This window comes from Saccostrea echinata, unplaced genomic scaffold (genome assembly GCF_033153115.1).
Source record: "Saccostrea echinata isolate AGI-Se365-2 ecotype Australia unplaced genomic scaffold, CSIRO_AGI_Sech_v1 ptg000062l, whole genome shotgun sequence".
Lineage (NCBI taxonomy): Eukaryota > Metazoa > Mollusca > Bivalvia > Ostreida > Ostreidae > Saccostrea > Saccostrea echinata.
In genome coordinates this window covers 3,979,365-4,004,846 of record NW_026889811.1, presented here as the reverse complement: position 1 = coordinate 4,004,846, position 25,482 = coordinate 3,979,365, and the positions used below count along the sequence as shown (strand labels likewise).

General features: G+C 33.8%; 2 protein-coding genes across 2 annotated transcripts; one reads left to right on the top strand and one right to left on the bottom strand.

Annotated features, from left to right (window-relative positions):
* The first annotated feature begins 532 nt into the window (after positions 1-532).
* Positions 533-992, top strand: LOC133175305 (prostaglandin E2 receptor EP4 subtype-like). The gene is made up of 2 exons (XM_061310400.1): positions 533-613; positions 768-992. Exons 1-2 carry the CDS (start codon positions 533-535, stop codon positions 990-992), a joined length of 306 nt encoding a protein of 101 aa, XP_061166384.1.
* A 7,977-nt stretch (positions 993-8,969) lies between these two features.
* Positions 8,970-24,140, bottom strand: LOC133175304 (uncharacterized). Its single transcript, XM_061310399.1, has 25 exons — positions 23,945-24,140; positions 23,714-23,859; positions 23,512-23,604; positions 23,207-23,363; positions 22,924-22,963; positions 22,630-22,788; positions 22,431-22,486; positions 20,883-21,020; positions 20,001-20,172; positions 19,771-19,878; positions 19,346-19,561; positions 18,957-19,164; positions 16,767-16,974; positions 16,312-16,457; positions 16,097-16,189; positions 15,826-15,982; positions 15,386-15,425; positions 15,090-15,248; positions 13,436-13,491; positions 13,148-13,285; positions 12,881-13,058; positions 10,327-10,434; positions 10,020-10,235; positions 9,655-9,862; positions 8,970-9,062 (listed from the first exon to the last, which is right to left on the bottom strand). Exons 1-25 carry the CDS (start codon positions 24,127-24,129, stop codon positions 9,028-9,030), a joined length of 3,420 nt encoding a protein of 1,139 aa, XP_061166383.1. The 5' UTR covers positions 24,130-24,140; the 3' UTR covers positions 8,970-9,027.
* Between the last annotated feature and the right edge of the window lie 1,342 nt (positions 24,141-25,482).

Sequence of the window (25,482 nt, the reverse complement as noted above, 5' to 3'; positions counted from 1 at the left end):
GGAATATTTCTTTGGAATCACTGGTAATACTATTGCATTCATTCTTCTTTGGATCAACCGCCATGAACATCGATGGTTTTCCTTTTTCAAACTCTTCACCGGTCTGGTCATCACCGATTTTCTGGGAATATTCCTGGTATATCCATTAGAGATGCCTAGATATGCATCAGGTTTCACGTGGTGCTACCCGAAGCCACTTTGTCAATTCACTTCATTCGTCTTTGTCGACGCTCATTTATCAGCAGCTTTACTTATTTGTGCCATGTCTGTTGACCGGTTCATGCATCTGAGAAATTCGATGATGTTCACAAGCAGGAACTATACAATTATTCTCTTCGGAATATGGATTATATCTAGCCTGATATCTTGCTTACATTTAATTGGAGTGGGGCGAAGTAATATGTATTATCCGGGCTCCTGGTGTTATTTTGATTTTATAGGCAATACTACCGGAAACCGTGTCATGTCGTACCTGTATTCCATAATTGGTTTTCTTATCATTATCTTTACCATAACCATTAACACAGTCACAATGTACCGGATTTGCAGAGACCCAGTACAAAGAGGAAACCTTCTGGACACCAGTGTAGTTTCCGGATTCTATGATGATCACGTAATTATTTTCATAAGTGCAGTTACCGTCGTGTTTGTCATTCTCTGGACCCCCTTAGTTGTAAGTAACACCCCTCTTTATTATGTTAAACCTTTTTCAGCAAAATTTTGAAATATACAATTCAATCGTTTCATTTGTTTTCATTTGCTTTTAGGTTGACATATTCCTGCATGCCGCAAATCTCAGACACGATGAGAACAATGAAATTGAGTTATGGCTTCTGCGATTGGCTGTCCTTAATGCCATCATTGATCCATGGTTGTATATTGTCTTAAGAAAGGAATCGCTACGCAAAATAGTTGAGATTTATCGACATTGTCGGGGAAGGCAAGAGTCTGGAAGTATGAATGAACGCGAAACGGACGCTCTCTTACTCTAGACATCACATTCGTTCTCTTACTCTAAATATCTCAAAAATTTCTTACTCTAGAAATCGCAGACGCTCTTCAATCTAGATATCACAGAGGCTCTTTATACAACCATTTCCCACGATAAATTTAAAAGGTTTTTTGACATCATAGACAGCTGCTTTTATAATAAAAATGGAACTCGTAAATATACTTACCTTGTCATTGGTCATTTGCAAAATTATTTTGTTAGAAACATGCTGATTCTACACTCAAGTACTCTGAGTTGATATTAAAAAGATGCTTGAGTTTCAGTTTGACAGTATCTTTGTAGTATTTGGAGATTAGGTTTTCCAACAATCTATTGGAATTCCCATGGGTACCAATCGCCCCCAATTAGCAGACCTATTTTTGTATTCATATGAAGCAGATGGTATTCAAAAACTTCTACATGAGAAGAAAACACTTGCCGTGGCCTTCAACTCGACATTAAGATATATCAATTAATATCAATTAACAATAGTTACTTTCATTCATATGTCGACTCGAAATATCCCAGTAAGTTTTTTACACACTGAATTGTCGACGGATTTTTCCGTTATTACCCGATCATGACAAGGAGCACACGGCGGGTGTGACTGGTCGGCAGAGGATGCTCAATCCTCCATGGCACCGATCTCACCTCTGATGTTTTAGAGGCCAGTGTTTGTTCTGCTCCAAAATTTGTATTATTTAAAGGACTTTTGAGCTTGAATACTGTTTGTTAACTCCATACATTTCATTAAAGATACCACAGAGTCTGAAACATCTGTTTCTTATTTGGGTATTTTACTAGAAAAACACTCTAATGGAAACCCAACAACAAAGTTTTATGATAAACGTGATGACTTCAATTTTCCAATTGTAAACTTCCCTTACTTTTGAAGCAATATACCCTTATCATCTGCATATGGGTTTTTTATATCCCAGTTGATTCGATACGCAAGAGCATGTTCTACTATGAACAATTTCTTAAACGAGGCAATCTATTGGCAATCAAGTTGATGAAAAAAGGATATCAACAATCTCGTTTGAAGTCATCATTTCGCAAGTTTTATGCATATGGTCGATGAAAATACTTTGTCAGCAAAAACAGCCTATCATTAAGACAAATGCTCAGTGATTGTTAGACCATTATTTACACACTGAATTATCTACGGATTTTATTCGTTTTCCCGATCATGAGAAGGAGCACACGACGGATGTTCTCGGTCGGCAGGGGATGCCCAGTACTCCATGGCATCTGATCCCACCTGTGATGTTTTTGGAGGTCAGTATTTGCTCTGCACCCGATATGTATTGTTTAAATGGACTTTGAGCTTCAATATTGTCCGTTATCTCCATATTTCAATACACTTAATTTCACAGAGGTTCTCTTACTCTAAATATCACAGACTCTCTCTTTCTCTTGATATCACAAACGCTTTCTTACTGTAAAATCACTGCCCGGGGCTATAGACACTGTTGATAGGTCGCCCGCGTGGCGCAGTTGTTAGAGCGTCTGCTCTAGAGTCGCGGAGTAAGGAGTTGATCCTTACGGGTTCGAATCCCACTGTGGGACGTTGAGACCGGTCGCAGTAGGCGCTGGCACGAAAAAGTTCCCTCACTGCTCAATGGCCGTAAGTGCCGAGTATAGGACAAAATTTGCAGCTCTCCACCGGTAAGAGGTGGCGTCTCCATATGAGTGAAAAATTCTCGAGAGGTACGTTAAACAACATACAAACAAACAAACACTGTTGATAAAAGGTATTTTCAAGCCAAGCCCTTTTTTTATATATTATATATATTTTTACATAAATAAGATAAATTAGAACCGATTTTATTAAAGATATGAATCACTCTCAAATGATATTATATCTTACTTTCTTTTTTCATTCATTGTTTGTTATTATTCATAATCATTCCTATTAACTGAAGTTTTATTTTTTCCTAATTTCATTTTAATGGAAAACAGTAGCAACAGATCAATCTCATTCCATTGATATCCTAAATAAGAATATATTGTAATGTTGATAATACGAAACAGTATTTTTCTTTGTTGCATCTGTAATTTTATATGAATGTTTATCTTATTGAATGTTGCTTAATGATTGTTTATTACTTTTTCGACTTTTTCAACTTTTTCATACTTTTATAAATACACATGTATTATGAATTCTGTAGAAGATTACGCCAGGCGATGGGACAAACATAAAATGTCGCATTAATCTATTGCGGTCCAATATGAAAACAATCTATCTTTCTGTCTTTAACAACTCAAAAGTAAAAAAAAGAAGATTGATTTCATGTTCAACATGTACGGGTCCCAGCTCACAAAGCAGGTAACGACATTGTCTTTGTAAGGCTTATTATTTTAATAGTATTTAAGAGGAGGTTGGATGAAATATATGGAGATAACGAACAGTATTCAAGCTCAAAAGTCCATTATACAATACAAAATAGGAGCAGAGCAAACACGGACCTCCAAACATCAGAGGAGGGATCAGGTGCCATGGAGGAGTGAGCATCCCCTGCCGACCGGTCACACCCGCTGTGTGCTCCTTGTCATGATCGAGAAATAATAGAAAAATACGTCGACAATTCAGTGTGTAAATAATGGCCTAACAATTAGTATGAAAAACGTCAGTCAGCATTTGACTCAATGATAAATTGAATTTGCTGACAAGGTCATTGTATCGACCATAGAACTTACGAAATGATGACTTTAAACGAGAAAGCTGATATTCTTGTTTCATCAACTTATTTGTCAATAATTTACCTCGTTTTAGAAATTGTACATACGTAGAGCATGCTCTTGCGTATCGAATCAACTGAGAGATATATACCCCGTATGCAGGTGATGAAGGTATATTGCTGCATAAGTAAGGGAAGTTGACGATTGAAAAGTTAAAGTAATCACGTTTAACATTAAGCTTGGTTGTTAGATTACCATTAACGTCTTTTTCAAGTAAAATATCCAAATATGAAACAGATGTGTCAGACTCTGTGGTATCTTTTATCTCAAGTTCACCAGGATATATCGTATCGACATAAGAATGAAAATAGCCATTGTTGATTGACAATACGTCGTCGATATATCTAAATGTCGAGTTGAACGCCACAGCAAGTGTTTTCTTCTTTTCACGTACAAGAATTTGGACAAATTCTGCTTCATATGAATACAAAAAAGGTCTGCTTATAACGGGGCGCAATTGGTACCCATAGGAATTCCAATAGATTGTTGGAAGACCTGGTCTCCAAAAACCACATAGATATTGTCAATCAGAAACTCAAGCATCTTTTTAATATCAACTTCAGAGTATTTGTGTGTACAATCAGAATGTTTTTTAACAAAATAATTTTGCAAATGACCAATGACAAGGTAAGTATATTTACGAGTTCCATTTATTGAAAAAGCAGCTGTCAATGATATCAAAAAGCCTGGACTTTAATTTATCGTGGGGAATGGTTGTGTATAAAGTTGAGAAGTCGTAAGTTTTTAAGCTGTTGATTTTGGTAAAATCTTGTGATTTCAAATTTTCCAAAAGTTCCTTGGAATTTTTAAGTATCCACATCTGATTTACACCACTTCTCGAATATATTGTTGCACAGTACTCTTGAAGTTTCTCCTTCACCAATGTTAATATCTTAGTGAGGAGTAAAGATAGAGGCTTGGTTGAACATTTACTGGAACCCGCTATGTATCTTTGTTTGTAAGGATTTTTATGAAGTTTCGGAATCCAATATAAATATGGTAATTGGAATTCATTTTGGTTGTTTGGAATATTAAAAATATTCAAAACTGACATATGATTTTGAAGAATTTCTTCCTTAGAAAGGGAACTATGAGTATAAGTTGGATTACCACTTGTAGAATTAAATCCAAGTTCCTCTAAAATACATTTAATATAATGAGCCTTACAAACAAAGACAATGTTGTTACCTGCTTTGTCAGCAGGGACCAGTACGTACTGATCATGTAATCTATTTAATTCTTTTTTCACTTCTGGATTATTGAATACAGAAGGATAGATGGTTTTCATATTGCCTCTCAATCTTTTAATGCGCGATTTTAACATACATCTGATACATTTAATCCATTCTGACAAAGTGTCAAGGTCTTCTTTTTCATGTCTGGCCCATCGCCTGGCGTAGTCCTCTACAGAATCCATAATATTTATGAAATTCTTACGCCACTTGAAGGATCTGGGTTCCCTAAATTTAGGACCTTTTAAAATTAGTGATCTAAGGTCCTCATTATTAACTATATTTACGTCACCAGTAATAACGTGTCCAGCAGGACTATAGTTATAGGGCGAAGAAGAACATGAACACGATGGAGGATTATGTTTCAGATATTCGATATCCAGGCCCTGTAAAGTTTTCTTGTATTAAAAAGTTTGGAAGCAATAGTCGATGTATATTTGTAGGAAATACAAGGTGTAGTCTTTAACTTGAAATATGGTGGAATACAAGACTGGACCCTTTTGTGATTAAGAATATTGCTTATATTAACCGCGTCAATTCCTTTGTTGGCATATTGAAGTTTAAGGAAAAAAACGGATTGTTTTATCTGCATTTTCTTCAGTAAAACGCGGGGGTTTAAAAAGCCTATGATTGGCTATATCCATAACTACAGATCCGAGCCTTTATTCTGGTGTCGAGGAATCCAAAAATGGACTTTCCTTAACCTTTTCAAGAAGACTATTTAAAAGTTTCAAAGGGACAGAGTAAAGTTTGGTGCGAATATGATGTAGACCTAACTGTTGATTTACGTAAGGTAGTAATGAATCAAAAGAGACATCGTGTATTAAAGGATTATTGTAAGACCGATGCCCATGATTACGCTTACGTCTCTGTGTATGGTTAAAAAGTCCCATCACATTTACATTATTACACTGTGGACTGGAAAGATTTCCAACACTATCGACATTGTCATTACATCCATAGGGAAAGGCTGTCCCTAGCTTTCTTATCCAAAATTCTTCTCGTTGTCTACGGAAAGGTGTACTCAGTGATGGACTGTTTGTGTGGTGGTAAATCTTTTCCAGAATTCTAACTTTCATTGACAAAATAGAATGATCAGGTAAATTAAAATGTTTGTATAAAAGTTGCTGACCCCCATTATTTATCTGAAATCTATGACCTGATGTTCTTTTATTGAGTGATCCCTTGGTTTCACCAACATAAACAAGTCCACAAAGATTACATTCTATTCCGTAGACAACATTAGAAGATTTGCAGTTCAGATTTTCCCAAGTTTTGGTACAGAAGCTCTGTCCAGATATAATTCTGCTAGTGGTAATCGAACTTGTACCCAAGCTCCCTTTCTAAGGAGGACATTCTCCAATATTATTTGAGAATTTTGAATATTTTTGATATTACCAACAATCAAATTGAATCTGAATTACCATACCTATACTGGATTCCTAAACTACATAAAAATCCTCACAAACAAAGACATATGGCGGGTTTCAGTAAATATTCTACCAAACCTCTTTCTTTACTCCTCACTACAATATTGACAGCAGTAAAGGAGAAACTTCAGGAGTTCGGTACAGAATATCTTCGAGAAATGATGTAAATCAGATGTGGATACGTAAAAACTCTGATGAACCTTTAGAAAATTTGAAATCAAACAATTTTAACAAAATCGATAACATCAAAAAGTACGAATTTTGAACACTTAATAAACCATTCCTCTATGTAAATTAAAGTCCAGGCTTTTTGACATCATAGATAGCTGCTTTTTCAATAGAATGGAATTCGAAATATACCCTTATCACCTGCATATGGAGTTGATGTCTCCCAGTTGATTCGATAGCAAGAGCATGTACTACGTACGAACAAGAATAATTCCTAAAAGGGGGCAACCTTTTGACAAACAAGTTATGTAACAAAGGTTTCAACAGTCTCGTTTAAAGTCAACATTTCACAATTTCTAAGGTCCTCAATGACCTTGTCAGCCAATACAATCTATCATTAAGTCAAATGCTGACTGATGCTTTTCATACATATTGTTAGGCCATTATCTTCACACTGAATTGACTACGGATTTTTCCGTTTGCCCGATCAAACCAAGGAGCACACGGCGGATGTGACCTGTCGACAGGCGATGCTTACTCCTCCATGGCATCTGATCCAGTCACTTATGTTATTAGAGGTCCCGTGTTTGCTTTGCTTCCACTTTGTAGTGTTTCAACGGACCTTTAGCTTGATTACTGTTCGTTAACTCAATATTTCATTCCAATAATTTAAACATTAATATAGTCACAAAAATCTTATTTTAAACTTGTTGAAATGACTGTTCTTGAAAGAAACTATTTTCTGTTGAACTTTTTTCCCCAGAATCCTCAAAATCTTAAGATTCGACAATAATTTGAAAGTTTAATTTGGTATGAAATGAGGTCATTCTTTTCTTTAAAGCAATAAATTGATGATATCACATTTAGTTAATTCATTGATACCTAAGATTTTTAAAAGCTGCAAGTGAAATTGCAATGATCTTTTCTTGTGTACTGTAAAAATTTCGTTTCGTGGGTTACAGCCAAATTGAAGGATCTGAAGTTCAACCTGAAAACAATATTTTGTTACCTCTACCAAAGAAAGTTTTTAAGGGAGCTAATTTTTATCTTGATTGTTTGGCTATCTGTATTTGTGTCAATCTGCTAGATATGTCAACCATTCTGGTCAGTAAAGATCTGCCTTAGAAGATGGAAGAATTGGTTAAATTTTATATTTTGGTTATATTTTTAGGCATATCTTGCTGTGGATAAAAAGATGTAGGTTTTTAATCTCATATGTTTTTCTAATTCCAGGTGGTAGACTTCGTTTGAAACCTAAGAAAATAATAAGTCTTGAAATAAGAAGATTAAAATCTTTAGCTGAAAGAAACATAGTTTATCATACTTATTTAAAGATGAACTGAGTCAGACATGTCAAAGATAACAAGAAATTCCCGAATGTGTTTACTTTTCGAACTGCGTAACGGGAATACCCATTTTGGTTTGGATAAGCAAATTGCATGAGATGACTTTGATATGAATACTTCAGTTTCCATCATATGGTTGAAAGAGCTATGAGGGACATTAACACGACAGAATTATAAATCTTTAGTGTATCATATTTAAGGCACCTAAGTCTGTATTTTATATTGTCAAATAGACCGTTCACGGTAGCTCAGTCGATAGAGCTCCGTGATCGGGAGGTCGTGAGTTCGAATCTCGGCCGCCACTGACCTAAGTCGATAAAAAATGGGTAGCAACTGTTCCTTCGCCATGCGCTCGGCACTTTGAAGTGAAAGTTGCGGGTCCTTCGGATGAGACCTTAAAAACCGAGGCCCCGTGTCAGGGCAGACGTTGGCACGATAAAGATCCCTCACTGCTCAATGGCCCTGAGTGCCGAGTAAAGGTCAAAATTTGAAGCCCTTCACCGGTATATGGCGACGTCTCTATATGAGTGAAAAATTCTCGAATGGGACAAAAAACAAAATACAATCAATCAATATATTGTCAAATATCTTTGTCAGGTAGGGCAAATAATATTTACAGAACAATATTTGTTGTATATGTAAAAATGAAATTACAGTATAAAGTCTCTTTAAGTGATTATGTACGATGGCAAGAAGAATAAAACTCCTATTTCATGAAATATGGAGATAACGAACAGTATTCAAGCGCAAAGTCCATTTAAACAGTACAAATAGGGAGCAGAGCAAACACGGACCTCCAAAAACATCAGAGGTGGGATCAGGTGCCATGAAGGAGTGAGCATCCCCTGATGACCGGTCACTCCCGCCGTGTGCTCCTTGTCATGATCGGGGAAAAAGGGAAAATTTGTATAGACAATTTAGTGTGTAAATAATGGCCTAACAGTTAGTATGAAAAATGCCTGTCAGCATTTGACGTAATGATAGGTTGTATTCATCCAAACAGATGTTTTAAATTACCTGGCAAAATTATAGCAGTATAGAAAACGTGGACAAATATCTTGTTACAATTCCCTCATCCTTTTATTTTTATGCAAGATCATTAATGACCAATCGTGGTTTCATCCAAATGCAATGTGAGAGACCTGATGATCGTCTGAAATTGAACAAAAATTTGAATAAATATTTAGAATTTTTCGTCTACCTTCGATGATTATCGAATGCAACAACCAGAGATAACGTAGATCAATTTTACAATTATCCTAAAATTTTAATTTGCGTATAACTAAATATCATGTAAATAATACAGGCACGTGTTTCTATTATATATTTTTAACACAGTAGTATGATAATGACACAAGGTTTTTATATATTTTGTACCCCATAATTCCATATTACAAAAAGTACCCACCCACCCACCCACACACACACACACACACACACACATACACACTTCGTGGTGTGAAACGAATTTTCCACTCGGCGAGCAATATTTGAACGCTGTTTACGGAGATACAAGAAAATAAAGACATGTATGCCATGTATGATTTTTAGATAAATTGTCGTAGAAGAAAATGGTAATTAACATTCGCCACTCCCCTTTTTTAAAGCCTAATTTACTGCAACTCTAGGGATGGGTGCTCATCCAAATTTGGAGTTAAATAAATACCTAGTCTTATTATTATACTCTGGAGTAAAAATTTATTTCGGAAATAAGTGTCTGTGGTAAATAAATTGTGATCAATTACCCGTTAAATGGATGTTTAAATGTTTCCCTGATTTGTCCAAAGAAAAATGTTCCTGATGAATCACGTGACCATTACTTTTTACGTTCAGTACGTAATCACCAAGGAACCCGGATGTATGAACTCCACTGTGTGTGCTTATTGCGTGGGTAAAGTCTGTTCTCCATGCTTTACGTGCCAAGTCAAGGTACACCTGCCCTGCTTTGTTTGGCTAAGTCGGAAAGATAAAATATATATTTCTTAAAACAAAATCCAGCAAATTTGCCTACCATGCTTGTTTTTCTTAGCTGGAGGTAAATGTGTTTTAAAATAAGGAAATCTTACTTAATTATTAAACTCATATCTGAAATGCGATTTTTTTTCAATACCGTCAAGTTAGGTCCCTCAAACAGCTTATCAACTGAATGATGTATCGCGCCGTCCCAGAATCCCCAGAACATAACGCCCTCTACCGCCGGATGACTGAAGAACAGAGTCAGCAGATTTTCCAGAGCCGTAGCTTTTTTGTTTACGTCACTTTCAGAAATGGTGAGCTCTGTTATCCAGATTTTTAGGCCAGCCTCTGCCACTTTATCTAATCTGTACTATTAGGAATAAGTGATTTTTTTTAAAGTTCACTCTAAGTTGACTTGTTGATGATTATTTATTTAGGTGATTATTTAAATTAAATAATACCTTCACCACGTCTATATCTATGTCACCACTGTGGAAATGGCCCTGAATTCCTACGCCATAAACAGGTATACCCATATTACGGAGTTGAATAGCCTGGTTTCGAGTGGCCTACAAATCCAACATTTTCATGTTATGAAGTATTGTTGAAGTTTATACACCCTGACTTATATGGATTCTATTACAATAAGTCATACTCTTGTCCCCCTGAGTGGTAAATAAACATGTTTTATATAATTCATATATAATTCAAAGCAAACTAAACAATAAAAACAATAAAGAAATTTATGAAGATATCAGAATTACGAAGAAATTAATTTTCTTTTAAATGTTTTGCTTCTAACCAGGAACCAGGAAAAGTTATTTTACTATAAATGAGAAAAAATGACCAAATATATGATTATGCTTTCATATCGACTTGACAAAAAGTTGCATTGTTTCTCTCGAGAAAAAATAAAATATTAAACCCATGCAGATCTATTTAAAACTTCCAAAGAGAACCAGTGTCTAAAATGAGGTAAACATTTTACTTAATTTGAATTATTGAGAGGAGAAGGCTAACTAGGCTACACCTGCTGCCAAATCCCATTCACTTTTTATTAATAAAATTATGTATAATAATATCATAATAAATATGAATAACATAATTATAAAATGGCCCATGATAAAATGACAATTTGAAGAATAGAATTCTACTTTAATAAATTTTAAGAATTGGTCACAAATAACTGCATAATTATGTTAATTATGAAACTGAAGTCAATCTTCAAAAAGTTGGTTATAAACTACTCTATAAGGTTTGACATAAAGAGAAAATTATCAAAGTAGATATTTAATAGAACTTAAAAACTACTCTTCATGGAAAACAGTTTTTGCTATAAATTACTCTGCATTGAGTAGATTTCAAATAAATTAAAAATATCTTCACAGGGAAATTTTCATATATTATACAAGTATAGGTTTTTCAAAAAGCTTTGCCATCTTTAACAAAAACCTTAAACTTTAAACTGATATACACCTATCAGGCGAAGTGTCAGTATAATGACCTTGTTAGCAAACATAACCTATCATAAGGTCGCATTTTGGCTGACCTGTTTCATGCCAATTGTTAGGTCTTTGTTTTGTACTGAATTGACAACGGATAGTTCCGTCTACCTGATCAATACAAAGGGCTCAAGCGGTTGTTACTGGTCAATAGGAAATGCTTACTCCTCCTAGGCACCTGATCCCACCTCTGGAATTCCCAGGGGTCCATGTTTTATGCCCTCTTCACATGTTTGCATTGTTTGTTGATTTTTTTAGAGGATCGATCATTGTTCGTTATCTTTACCTTTACATTACTGCTATTTTCTTTTGTTCGTGCGTCTCCATATGAGTGAAAAATTCTCAAAAGGGACGTTAAACAACAATCAATCAATCTCTCGTTCGTTTTGTCGATATTTCTTAAGATTGAAAATCTTGAAAAATTGGTAAAGCGTACGAAAATAAGATCATTAAAAAATTATCTCCCTTGTCTAGCACAGCATTTAAACCAATAATAAAAATAATAATAAAAAGTAATTAAAAATTTTCAGATCATGCATTTTCTACCAATCACAGAAGAGATGAAGTGCACAGTTCGAAGACTGTAAAATACTAGACTTCTTAGGAAGATGGTGATAACTAGTTTTCAATAGGTTATATAGAGGATATTCAATGTTTTGTAGATGAATATAGAATTTATTTCACGAGTGGGACAGGATTTTTTTTATATTTTCACGAGTGCGAAGCATGAGTGAAAATATCAAAAAATCCTGTCTCACGAGTGAAATAAATTCCATATTCATCTACAAAACATTGAATTTTCTGTTTATTACATTTTCTTTGATTTTCCCTTTGCCTCTGTCTTTTCTTAACACAGTGTCATAGGCTTGACGTCATAGCTTAGCAGTTGTGTGATTGAAAACATTACGTACATAGCATGGATTCTAGCAACATATTTGGGAAGAAATTTGCAATTTTAGCTCTATCAAAATGCTTATTTACTATTTCTATCTTATGACAGGCCAGAAATTATTTTTTGCTTACTTTGATATCCTTTCACATTGTGAGAGAATATCATTTTGGTATCCTTTCACACTGTGAGAGAATGTCATTTTTATTCAATAAAAAATCACAGTATTTCACTTTTGAAAATGTAATAAAAATAGATTTCTTATAAGTTACAAACTTTATTTCATTGGAGAGATTTAATGTAGATGTTATACTGTAAACCAACTTTTATTCGCGAATCGTCAGTATGAAATCAATCCGAGACAATTAATTTTCGCGACTGAGGAAACATGCTCTACAAATGCAAGCAAAATAATTGGTTCTTGGCGATTAATACTCGCGAGTTAAAGTAGGTCGCGAATATTTCTCGCACTCGATTAAAAGTTGGTTTACAGTAAGCTATTCCACATTCAGTACTCATATAAGTAACATATAGAGATTACAAATATGTTATTTTAATTAATTATTTCATTAAGTGATATCACAAACACATTCTTCATCCTTATAAATGGAATAGACAAAAGACAACAGACCGTTGTAGCCTGTGAGTTGTGATGACATTGTACTCGTTAATGAAGAGTTTGACGCCTGGTTCTGCGCTGTGAATCCACTGAAACATTTTGGCGGTAATGTCAGGGTCATTAGTATGACGCTCAAAGTAATCCCCGTGCTGGTTTTCATTGTTAACATCCCAGTGTTCTAGTCTGAAAACAAAATAATTCATAAAACCAATCAACTCTGTAAAGGTTCGGTAACGGAGATATTTCCTCTCTCTCTCTCTCTCTCTCCTTACGTTCCCCTGGTATGACTGATGACCTCCTGGACGTGGAGCTTCATTTCACTGACGTATTCTGATGCAGATTTTCCAGCCAACCACGCCGGCGCATGACCGTCCACTCCCCAAAACATGTTGTGGCCTCGGATCTTTACACTTTGTTAGAATAAAGTTGACTGATTATGTTCATTTTTTTTAATATAAAATGCGAACTTTTGCTTCAAAAGTTGTAAGGCTGAAAAAGGATACATAATGAATCCTCGTTAAGACTGTTCTACATGTAAATGTTTTAATAAAAGTACCTACCCATGAGAACTAAGGGCTTTTATAGCGTTGACAGGTCTGGCGAAGTTAATATGGCCCTTAATTGAAAAGTAATTAAATACACTATAAATATGTAAAACAAATTTTATCACTGTAGAATGAATGCTATCACCATCAAATTTGCAAGAAAATGTATATAAATGTTAACAGAAACCGAGTCAAAAATTCTCAAGGATTGGGATATTGTTTCAAGTAATATATGATCCATAATTTTTCATACTATAAGACACAAGTGTGATATATATATATATATATATATATATATATATATATATATATATATATATATATATATATATATATATATATATATATATATATATATATATATATATATATATTACAGATGTCGATTTTGTCAATAATTCATATTCGAATATTCAATAAAACTATTCGAATATATTCGAATATTCGATGAAATAAATAAAATCTGTTTTATTTTAAATATGCATCATCCTACTCTCATGAAAGGTTTAGCGTAGGTATACTTATATTGGAAGTAAAATTGTTTGAAGACTTTTGAAGGTGTACAATAAGAAATTCCATTTTATATTTGTCAATGTTTGAAATAAATAATTGATTTAAATGTAGAAAAGTATAATTTTAACAAATTAAACGTGTATTTATAGTAGCTTCAACTGAGGAACCAGCCGTCTTACAAAAGGCAAGATAGTGGTAACGAAATACTGTTCAGATTTCAATACGTGTAATAAATTACAATTATCTGCTTGATAAGAGATATGATTATAATCGTTAATACAATGTAAACAAATATTTCCATGTAGACATTTTTCCTATGTATTTAACTAATATCCCGATAATGAATATAAAATTCAGGATTATGCACAACCCGAGATAATCAAGTAATTTACAAGTTATTCTGAAATTAAGCTCTTTACAATATTAATTACAGATTAATTCTATCGGACATTCATTCAATAATCAATTAATTTAATTTTGATAATTATACTCTTCACGCCTTTTAGACATTCTTATATTTCATTTGTTGTCCTCGATTCTAGATTCGATCGTATCTAACTAATAAAAAGTATGAAAGTACGTTTCGTATTATACATAAAGCATTATTGTACAATTCTTTAACACCTTACTCAAAACAAAATTCATGTAATTTAGTAGATTTATAAGATAAGAAAGTAGTGAAAAAAAATCAGGCGATCGAAATTGATCGCTAGTAAATTAAACAGGGATAATTCCAGCACTGTTCTAATCAAAATTTATTAATCACAGTACTTCTTATAGAATGAATATTCGAATGTTCGAATATTCGTTGCCATCCCTAATAGAGAGAGAGAGAGAGAGAGAGCTACAAAGATATGGGCCATACAATTATTATACCGTATATGCAGAAATTTTAGCGAGGATTCAATTTTGGCATTTTTAGTGAGGTTGTTGAGATCACTAAAACTAATATCGTTAATATTCATTCCACATCGGAGGTTATCTTTTATCTTTCTATGTATCACAAAATTGCAAAAATTACTTCTCGCAAAAATAAAACATCAATTTTTTAGAACAAATCGCTAAATTTGCTTCTCGCTAAAAATTCCACCTATACGGGGTATTATTAATATATTATATTTTCTATTTGCAAAATTTAGACCGTATACATATTTACCTTTGACCACTCCATAAGACGCCACTTAAGAGCGTTAACAATGACTGCCCATTCAAAATTTTTATACACAAAATTCTGATAGGCCTGTTGATTATGATTTGTCATCATATCGGCCACTACACCAGCACCAAATCCGAAACTACTCTTCTGTTGCTGCAGCTAAGGATACAAAAAAGGCCGAGTCAAAACCCGTGCTTGATAATTAATGGTTTCAATGCTTATTTATAGGGATGCACCACTGTAGTAAACATTCCGTTTTGAATTACTTAATAAACCCAAAAATTATTAAGATTTACCTCAACGCTAAGTCCTTTAGCTGATGCTCCGTTTACTAGTCTGAAGAATTAATAATCAATGTATTCCTTTTAATATAAGGATCAATAAATTTTTAAAACTTATGGCTCGTTGTGTAATTGGTTTTTTTTCCGGCTTCTTGAAAAAATCATAAACATTGGAAACTCTCAATCTTAACGAGTAGTTACATAATAAATAATATTAACAATCACACTAGCAGTCTCTGATTTGTTCTTTAAAGGAGATATCTAGTGACAGTCATTTTCTTTCAGAATTAAGTTGATTAATCTTTCTTTATATATATATATATATATATATATATATATATATATATATATATATATATATATATATATATATATATATATATATATATATATATATATATAGGGGGGGAGGGGTGTGTGTGTGTGGGAGGGGGTGTGTGTGTATTAAAACTGACCTGACTGTGATAGGGGCTTTCCTGGTGTTGTTAATTCTGGCGTTAGCCTCTGATTTCCAGTTTGGGTTTGTGGGAATCCTCTGAAGGCTGGTGAAGTCCTGTAGGTAATTCACAGCGGCGTTGTGTACCTGGACATACAAAGTAGCACCAGTCGCACCTGTTCATGAACACCTTTATCTAACAATGCCTTTATTGTTTTCCATTTGAAATTCAGAGCTACAAACATACATATATTTTCAGAAGTTACGTATCTTGTATACAAGAATCTCACCATGATCTGCGAAAAAGTCCCCTCCAACTTCCGTCCATCCATACTTCTCTTGCTGCATGTGAATTTGACCAATAGTTCTGTATTTTGTATGTCCTATAAAGAAAGTCCTCTGTGAAAAACATCACATAAAACGTTCATCTATCCATTTTTCTTAGGTTTTACTGCAAACTCAATATTAAACACGACAATTCTAGTACTCATCAAAAGGTACAAACCGTTTACATGGACTGCCGCCATCATCTCCATGTAAACGTACGAGACACCTGCTGGCATGTTTAGTAACTTGATGTATGCTTTGGCAGCGTACCATTGTCCTCCTGTGAGACTGACGTCCTGGCGGACCCCTGACCAGTCATGGTGCCTTATGATGAACAATAGCTTATTTACATGTGATGCTGTATAGCATATTGACTTTTCTTAATCTACTTTAAATCTCCGTTTAGAACTCCGTTACATGGAAAAAATTTAAACGCCAAACCTTTGTTCTTTCATACACACGCTTGATACAGTAATTGCACAGTGTAAGAGTATCCGAAATGGTTTATTTTTTATCATTAGTTAATGAAAATTGACTACGATTAGAAATGCACGAACACGATTCAACACTAGTTTAAGAAACTAAAACGAATTTTCTACGAAAAAACATAGATAAAAAAAATGTTTTTCACACCTGTTTGAGATTTTTACACTTCTACTTCCGTGATACTTGTCGGCTGTATATGAAGTCACTCTACAGTCTGCAGCCTGCCAATTTCCACTAAAAGACGTGCTCTCAAAGTCACCATTTTTCAATAGTTCGGTTTCCGCATTAGAATAAAGTACAAGTAATAATAGTCCATACAATATAGAGAATCTTGCCATGTTTCTGCTTGCATAAACTAGTAATCAAACTTAATTCTGATTCTATCTAAGGTTATAAAATAGACTACTTTTGTGTCTCACATGGTAAGTGAGATAAGGTAAGAGTGCTTTGATCAGATCTAGATCAAATTTCTGACCTTTTGACATTAGCTAAGTCCGAGTTCTGATATTTCATGAATCAATTACAAAATTAGTGGAAAAGTCTTCATTATGAAATTTCACACATAAGTCAAGAACAGGATATACTATTCAAGGCTAGATTTTCTTCCTATGAATCTCGTTTGGTACTTTTTTCCTAACGCTTTACTTGACATTCAGTTAATTCTTGCAAAATTCCCATTTTTTTTTATTTCGTTAATTTCAATTCAGTTTTCTTTTGAAAGAATTTGAATGATTCTCATCTTCCTTCCTTTCTGTTTGAATTTAGCGCATTCCTACTTCCTTGTATAAAATTTATGAATTATAAATAAAAAGAATAAATAACTTGAACAATCACATTTAATAAAATTCGAGCAACCAAGAAAAATACCAAAGAAATGTACGCTGTGTAAATAAACTATCAAAATCGATACTTCACCTATAAGCTTAAGATCTTGCTTCAACGTATGAAGAGTACATTTAGAATTTTTCTTTTGCAGAATCATTTTAAACCCTGTAATGTGCATTTACATTCAGTATTTAGGGAAAATGATACAAGAAAAAACACTTTTTAGAATGAAACTGTTCACAAAAGGTGGACAACAAATTGGATAAGGAGCCAGAGGAAACTTTAATGCTTTTCTAAAGCTCAGGTTCCTTTGCATGGTTATTCATAATGATGACATCAAAATTAGACGTACTGTGAGCACTGAGCTCACAAGATGATATCCTCGCTCCCATATGAGAATAATTGAAAAGTTCTTTTTTGCTATGGGAAACCCTAAATATCTGTCCGATCAGAACGTAAAATAAGAGGTGCACACTATATAAAAAGATTCTGTGATAGTTTCATTGAATTTTATTGAGTGGTACAGGAGGAGTTGCGAATAAAAGATGGATACCCCCAATTTTGCAGAAAGAATGTCGCTGTCCTTGTTTTGCTATGGAAATCTCCAAATTTAATATCAGTTTGATCGAAACTTAGAAATAGGTGCAGGATGGCACTATGTAATGAAGATTTTGTGCGCATTTCATTAATTCTTTTTAGTGATATAGGAGTAGTTACTGATGAGATGGATACATCAAGTGTTTCGGACAGAAGACGGAACCCCCATCTCTATACAACCCTGTTTTTCAAGCTGGGGAGGGGGTAAAGAAAACCCATAGAGTTAATCTATGATAAACACGGACTGTTCCCGCAAATTTATTTAACTCTTTTTGACCCTTGTGATATTTTTTATATTGAATTTATGATTATGTTTATGTGTCTTCAGAGCAACCTTTAATCAGTTCTGCCTCCAAGTTTGGCAGTGACCTTTAAAATTGTAAATAGTCAGCTGGTTTCATTGTATATATCACTGAGGTTTCATTCAATCCTAATATAAGTCATATTACATGATTTATTTTCATTACCCTTAGGGACTTCAAAATTCTCCACTTACTGCAGCCAGTTTTAGGTGGAAAAATATCCATTTCAAAAAAATTAACACACTTTATATATTTAATTTATATTCTATCCATCTATCTTTTTGACATTGCTGGGTATTTTAAATACAAAATATTTAAAATTGGTCTATTTTTATACAATCTTTGTCATGGTTGAATTAAGAATATCAATTTTTTAGATTAAAAAGATGATTATCAAAAACATAAATACATATTCCTGTTCCATCTTTATTCAATCAATCACATGTTAAGCAAACAAGGAAACAGATTTAATTGATAATCAGGTATGCTTTATTCCTAACCAAACACAATCTGTGAAACATGCTGGTGGTCACCTGTCGAAAGAGCAGGCCAATGGATGAAAAATTCAAAAGATAAAACGATGTTAAAGCCATGTGCCTCATTCAAAACTTACCTGTAAGGTGAACCGTAAGGTCTTTTCCTGATGAACCTAAGCTAAATGTCTCGTTGTGAATCACGTGACCGTTTCGTCGGACGCTCAGAACGTAATCTCCCATAAACGCTGTAACGTTTACTGTGTGACCTGGATCTAATCTACGTTTCATGTGAGATCGCCAAGTGCCATGAACAAGATCTAAATATTTCCGTCCCGCAGCATTTGGCTGTAAGTTAAAATCGATTTTAATCAAGTATTTTCGAAAATTTCATTCCAATTCACTTTCAAAAATTAGTATAGTCAGTGGCACTTTCAAGATACTCCAAATGCCTTCATCAATACGATTCTCGTAATATAGTTTATCAAAAGAAAAAAAAATAGGCTTTAAAACTAAACAAATACTTTACAGTGATTCCTGGGCCATTAAATAAAGCCTCATCTTGATGCCAGTTGGATCCGTCCCAGAAATGCCAGAGAATGACCCCTTCAACAGCAGGGTGACTGAAGAACATCGTCATTAAGTTCTCCAGAGCTGCCGCCTTTTTATTGTCGTCTGCTGCTCCCACTGTCAGCTCAGTAATCCAGATTTTTAGCCCGGCCTCCGCCACCTTATCCAGTCTGTACTGTGTTGTAGGGATGGAAATGATAACACAAAGGTCTTTATCCTTTTATCGTAAAATTGCAGTCTTCGGGAAATGTGTGGTTTTGTACTATTTACAAAAATTATATACACAAGAAAATAAATGTATGGGGAAAATTTAATTTTCAATCTAAATTTTACATTTATATTTATCGAATAAGATTTGTTTATTTTATTGAATATAAGGATTACCTTTAAGACATCCATATCGATATCTGTTGTATGAAAATGGCTCTGTAAACCAACGGCTCCGATAGGAACGTGGTTTTTCATAAAATTAACTGCCTGGCTTTTGATTGCCTGAAAAGTGTTATAAAGACATGTTTATATTGAATACACATTTATTTGCAATAATCCATAAATTTAATTGTATGTCATCCCAATATTAAAATAAAGGTAAATTTGTGAAAATCTCCAGAGACCGTGGTCATAGAAGACTGAGAGAGGATGTTGTAGTCATTAAGGAATAGCTTAATGCTGGGGTCCTGGGAATGGATCCACTGGAACATTTTGTGGGTGATGTCTGGGTCCCTCGTGTGACGCTCAAAGTAATCACCATGTAGGTTCTCATTGTTTACATCCCAGTGTACAAGCCTATACAATGTTGAAGTTAATATTCAATTTATCAGAAAAAAATTAAATAATATATATTGTTTTTCTGTTTTGAAATTGAAATTGAAAAGTATATGATTAATTGGGGTAATTTGTTTTGTTTTTGCTTTTTGTTTGCTTGTGTGTGTGTGTGTGTGTGTGTGTGTGTGTGTGTGTGTGTGTGTGTGTGTGTGTTTTAGAATCATTAAAAAAATAAATTATACACTAAACTAGGATATTAAATTTAATTAACTATTTTCTCTTCCTTTTTGACACAAAAAGTGTTTTTATTGTAAGATTTCTGTCTTCCATTGCACAGTAAGACAAATACTTCCATAGTGAACGTATCGGTCCTCCATCAGATTTGCACTTATCTTTTTATAGTACAAAAAGTTCTTTTGTTTCATTTCTGAAATTGGATCCATGAGTTCCATTCTTGTACATGTAACTTAATTTCCCTTCATATCTTCGGCAATGGGCCTTGTTTATTATAATTATAAAGTTCTCAGATTCTTTTATACATGTGTAAAACAATATAGTTGTTGTTAGTGGGCATGCGTGTTTCGTCAGTACGAAAAGAAGTTTGTGTGAGATAATACCAAGAAGGTTTTCATATTTTCATGACAAAAAAATCAGTTCTTCATCTTCCATAAGAAATACTCGTGTTTTTATCTTCTAATCATATAGAGTTTATGTTAAATTTTTTTCATCACCTTCCCCGGGTATGCGACATGACATCGTTTACGTGGGCCTCCATTTCTTTGACTAGATCTGAGGGAGACATTCCCTGTAACCAAGCTGGCACGTGCTTGTCAACGTCCCAAAACATGTTGTGACCCCGAATCTGCATTCTGTAAATTGATCAAAGAAAACGTATTTAAACATCCTTTTGTAAGAAACGAAATGATGAGGATAACGAATAGAGATTAATCTCATAAATCCAGTAAACAAAAAGAATCGTGAATAGCCCAAAAACGGACCCCTGGAAACATCAGAGGTAGGATCATGTGCCTGAAAGGAGTAAGCATCCCTTGTCGACAGGTCACATTCGCCGTGAGCCCTATGTATTGATTAGACAGACGGAGTATTCCGCATGTCAAATGTAATATAAAAGTAATGACTTAACCAATGGTATGAAACATCAGACCCATCGATAGGTTGTATTAACAAACAAAGTCATTATAACGACCGTAGGATTTGCGAAAAGCTGACTTAAACGGGGTTATTGAAAGCCTTGTAACATCAAACTATTTGTCAATAGCTTGCCTTTGTTTAAAAATTGACCTTACTCAGAAAATGTTTATGCGTATCGAATTAGTTTGGAAACATAAACACTTTAAGCAGAAATATTACTACATGTACATTAATAAGGGATGTTGACGATGAAAAAGCTGAAGTCATCCCTTTTGTCATTCAGTTTAGTTATCAATTGGCCATTACCATCCAAAGTTAAAGAAGTAATATTGTTTAAGCAATGCTAAAACTGGTGCTATTTGCTACTATTTTCTGAATGATTAATGCACATAATTTTTAAGGATATCCGATCCTCAGCTAGGAAGGAACACTCTTAAATTTATATTTTCTTTAAAAGTTTCAAAATGAAGTTTGAAATTGAGGTCTTTTCGGGCAACAATTTTCATTTTATGCATCTTAATATGATTCAAGGTTCTTTGAAGTCTTAAAAACGGTCTTGTAAAAAGTTGACATTTGTACCTCATAAAAGAAAAAAAATGAATTCATTTTTAGAGAAATCGAATTTCCTTTAGTCTAGCATTAGATACCACTGCTTATTAGCATGATATGAAATTAGATGTGATATGTGATGTCTAGCAATGATAGCACAAGCTTTTTATATGACAATTGAAGTAGAAAGAACTAAAATACTGTACAAGCATATAAAAAATGCTAATTTCTCCAAATGCCTGGATACATGTACCTATATTTTTCTATCTTAAATTATATTTGTTGATCAATTTTCAATTACAAAATGCATAACTGGTGTTTTTATTCGCATTTCCTGAAAATATATTTGAGATATGATAATTTTCCCTATACAATATGATTAACTATAATGATGAACTTTGAAGAAATTCCATGGGTAAATTCACGTTATTATGTGAAATCAGAGACATTTTTGTGAGCATTTTCAATTACTTAAAAGCTGATTTCAGAACCTGAGGATCGGACTACCTTATAAACGGTTTATGATCAATCCAGATTTATTTTTTACTCCATGCATTTAAAGTTCAGAACATGCTCACCCACGAGATTGAAGAAGTTGTAAAGCATTCATCGCCAATGTATAATTTGTATGACCCTGAAAAGGTAAATGCAACGTATTAAGATATTTTCAATCTATAAATGTCTATTTCCTTATATCTTTTTTTAAATAAGAAGTGGTCTGACACCCACTGGACGTTCTCTAGTCTACCAGTACTGGGTTCGATATGTCTTCTTCACCTTTCTGTGTTCTACGGCTTTCCATTTCAGCATATTTGCTATGACACCCCATTCAAAATTTTTGACCACGAAGTCTGTATATTTCTGGTAGACAGGATTTCCGAGCTTGTCGGCATGAACAGCTGTCCCAAACGGAAATGCACTTTTCTGTTGAATTAGCTTAGTAAAATTGAGAAAATAATTAAATCACATTGAATTTAAATCAGAAAAGATAATTTTAATTACTGTAGCAAGAAACAGGTGCTTTCAAGAAAAAAATGACATTGAATTATTCAACTACTATTTAATCCTTACCTCAGCGTAGACGCCATGAGTTTGCTGTCCTGGTGCCAGTCTAAAATACTTTTTTAAGTTACTGCACTAAATATGAACCAGATTATTTCAGAGAATGATGACTTATCTATGATTATCCCGGACAGAAAACTGGCCTATAAGAGTTTGTTATTTAGAACAAATACGTGTTTGTAATTCTTACATGAAATTCCCTCTACATCGGCAATTAATATATCTAATTACGAATCTTGTTATTTTTGTGACATGCAGTGAAACATCGCATACTGTTTATAATGACACCTACTTTATTGTGACGGGTGCTTTACGGAGTTTGTTGATGCGGTTGTGCGCTTTCGATATCCAATGTGAGTCGTGTTGTAATGGCTGAAGACTTGCTGAATCCATCAGATAATTAACATCAATACTCAAAATCTCAAGGAAAATTGTCGCTGATGTTGTTCCTGAATATGTCAAATGCCACAGTTATAAATCTAATATTAAAATTGGAAATACTTAAAAATTCTGACTTCTTTAAAAAATAAGAAAGGTACCATTAGGTGCAAAAAAATCGCCACTTATTTCCGACTTATTTAAAAGTAAGAAAGGTACCATTAGGTGCAAAAAAATCGCCACTTATTTCTGTCCAACCAAACTTCAGTTGCTGCATAGGCTGTTGAGCCACTTTTAGATGTACAAATTTCCCTAAAAGAAAACATTGCAATATCCGAATCGCTGAAATGGGTAATAAATCTTATTGTTTTCTTTGAAAAAAAAATACTATGACTTTCTTTTTATGGGCATTGTTATTTACCGTTCACCTGAAGGTTGACTCTCAGAGACAAGCTAGTATACATAGTCCCCGGATGAAGGTTAAGAAGTTTAAAATACGTCTTGACGACATAGTTCTGTCCGGATGATATTGGGACAGTTTGATGTGGCCCTGAGTAAGTGTGTTTCCTGGCAATGAAAGATGTCATCACGCGTTACGGTGTTATAATACCGCAGAAAAAAATATATGATATCTTGAATAGAAAAAGCTAACCTGTTTGTAACTTTGACAGATTGTCTTCCATGATAGGTGTCGCTAGTGAAGCTCGTCATTGTACAATCGCCACAAACCCAGTTTCCGGAAAAGGATGAACTTTCAAAATCTGAATTATGCAGCAGTTCATTTTGTGCATTTATGGAACTGATGACTAGTAAACTCACAATTGTATATACTAACATATTTTACATTCAGTGGATTTTGGATCGTATAATCTTTGTCTCTGAATGTACTGAGTCAATGTTAACGTTGAACGCGATAAGACATTGTGCCTCAAGGTTAAATTCTATAATTGTTATTACGTGAAAATGAGAAAGAACGTATAGTGCTTCACATATTTCAAAGACAATTATATTGTAAAGAGTTTGTTGCCTTTTATCCAGACTTAACTGGAAGCTAAATGTTACTTGCGTAAAGGGGACTTTTTATAATAGCTACTATCATTTCTCATGTCCCTCCATTGAAATCCATATTAAACAGATTAAAATCGTGATTTTTTGGTCAAAAAATGACCCTAATAATTACTAATATGGTTTGAGTATCAAAAAACTTTCTATCTATATATAGGTCAACTCCACATTCAGATATATCAACTAACAATGGTTATTTCTATTCATATTTTGACCCAATATATCCCAGTGAATTTCGAATTTAAAGACACAACAGAGTCGGCCACATCTGTTTTATATTTGGATGTTTTACGAATTTTACATGATAAGGGCCAACTTATAACTAAACTGTATCACAAAAGGATGACTTCAGCTTTTCCATCGTCAACTTTCCTTATATAATATTCCGCTATCACCTCCATATGGTGTTTATATCTCCAAACTTATTACATACTAAAGAACATGCTCTGAGTACGATCAATTTTTAAAGTGAGGAAGGTTACTAATAAGCTGATGTTACAGGGATTTCATCATCATTTCGTAAATTCTTTGGTCATTATAATGGCTTTTTTAGCAAATACAATCTAATAACATTGGGTCGTATTTTGACTGACATATTTCATACCAATGATTAGGCCTTTGTTTTAATACTAAATTTGGGTACGGAATATTCCGTCAACCTGATCAATACATAGGGGTCATGGCGGGTGTGACCGGTCGACAGGGAATGCTAATTTTCTCCTATGCACCTGATCAAACCTTTGGAATTTCAAGGGATCCCTGCTTTTGCCCTGTTCGCAAATTCGTATTGTTTGAAGGTTTTTAAGATCTGATACACTGTCGTTTTCGTAACCTTTTTCATTGTAGTGCTTAAAGGATTTGTGAGATCGATTGTTATTCGAAATCTTCACCTTTTTTAAATAAAAAACATGAATAATTGTTCCATCTAACTCGTACACTTCTCATGATTCATAAAACATTTAGCTAATTTGACTTATTTTAAATTGTTGAAAAAGGTAGTTATCATTCAAAAGATCATTAGCTCTGGAATATTATAAATATACTTATGAAAAGCAATCCCAATAATATTTTACCTCTAAATTTCACTGTTTAAATAATTTAGCGTACATTATATCTTGAAATGTA

What these genes read in the sequence shown, in the direction of transcription:
- LOC133175305 (XM_061310400.1), top strand. Translation starts at nt 533, where the DNA reads ATGTACCGGATTTGCAGAGACCCAGTACAAAGAGGAAACCTTCTGGAC. An exon ending in CCGGATTCTATGATGATCAC is followed by an intron (nt 614 to 767) that starts GTAATTATTTTC and finishes ATTTGCTTTTAG; the next exon opens with GTTGACATATTCCTGCATGC.
- LOC133175304 (XM_061310399.1), bottom strand. Translation starts at nt 24,129, where the DNA reads ATGTTAGTATATACAATTGTGAGTTTACTAGTCATCAGTTCCATAAAT. An exon ending in ATGTCGCATACCCGGGGAAG is followed by an intron (nt 20,173 to 20,882) that starts GTGATGAAAAAA and finishes AACATTGTATAG; the next exon opens with GCTTGTACACTGGGATGTAA. An exon ending in GTCTTATGGAGTGGTCAAAG is followed by an intron (nt 13,492 to 15,089) that starts GTAAATATGTAT and finishes TTTTCAATTAAG; the next exon opens with GGCCATATTAACTTCGCCAG.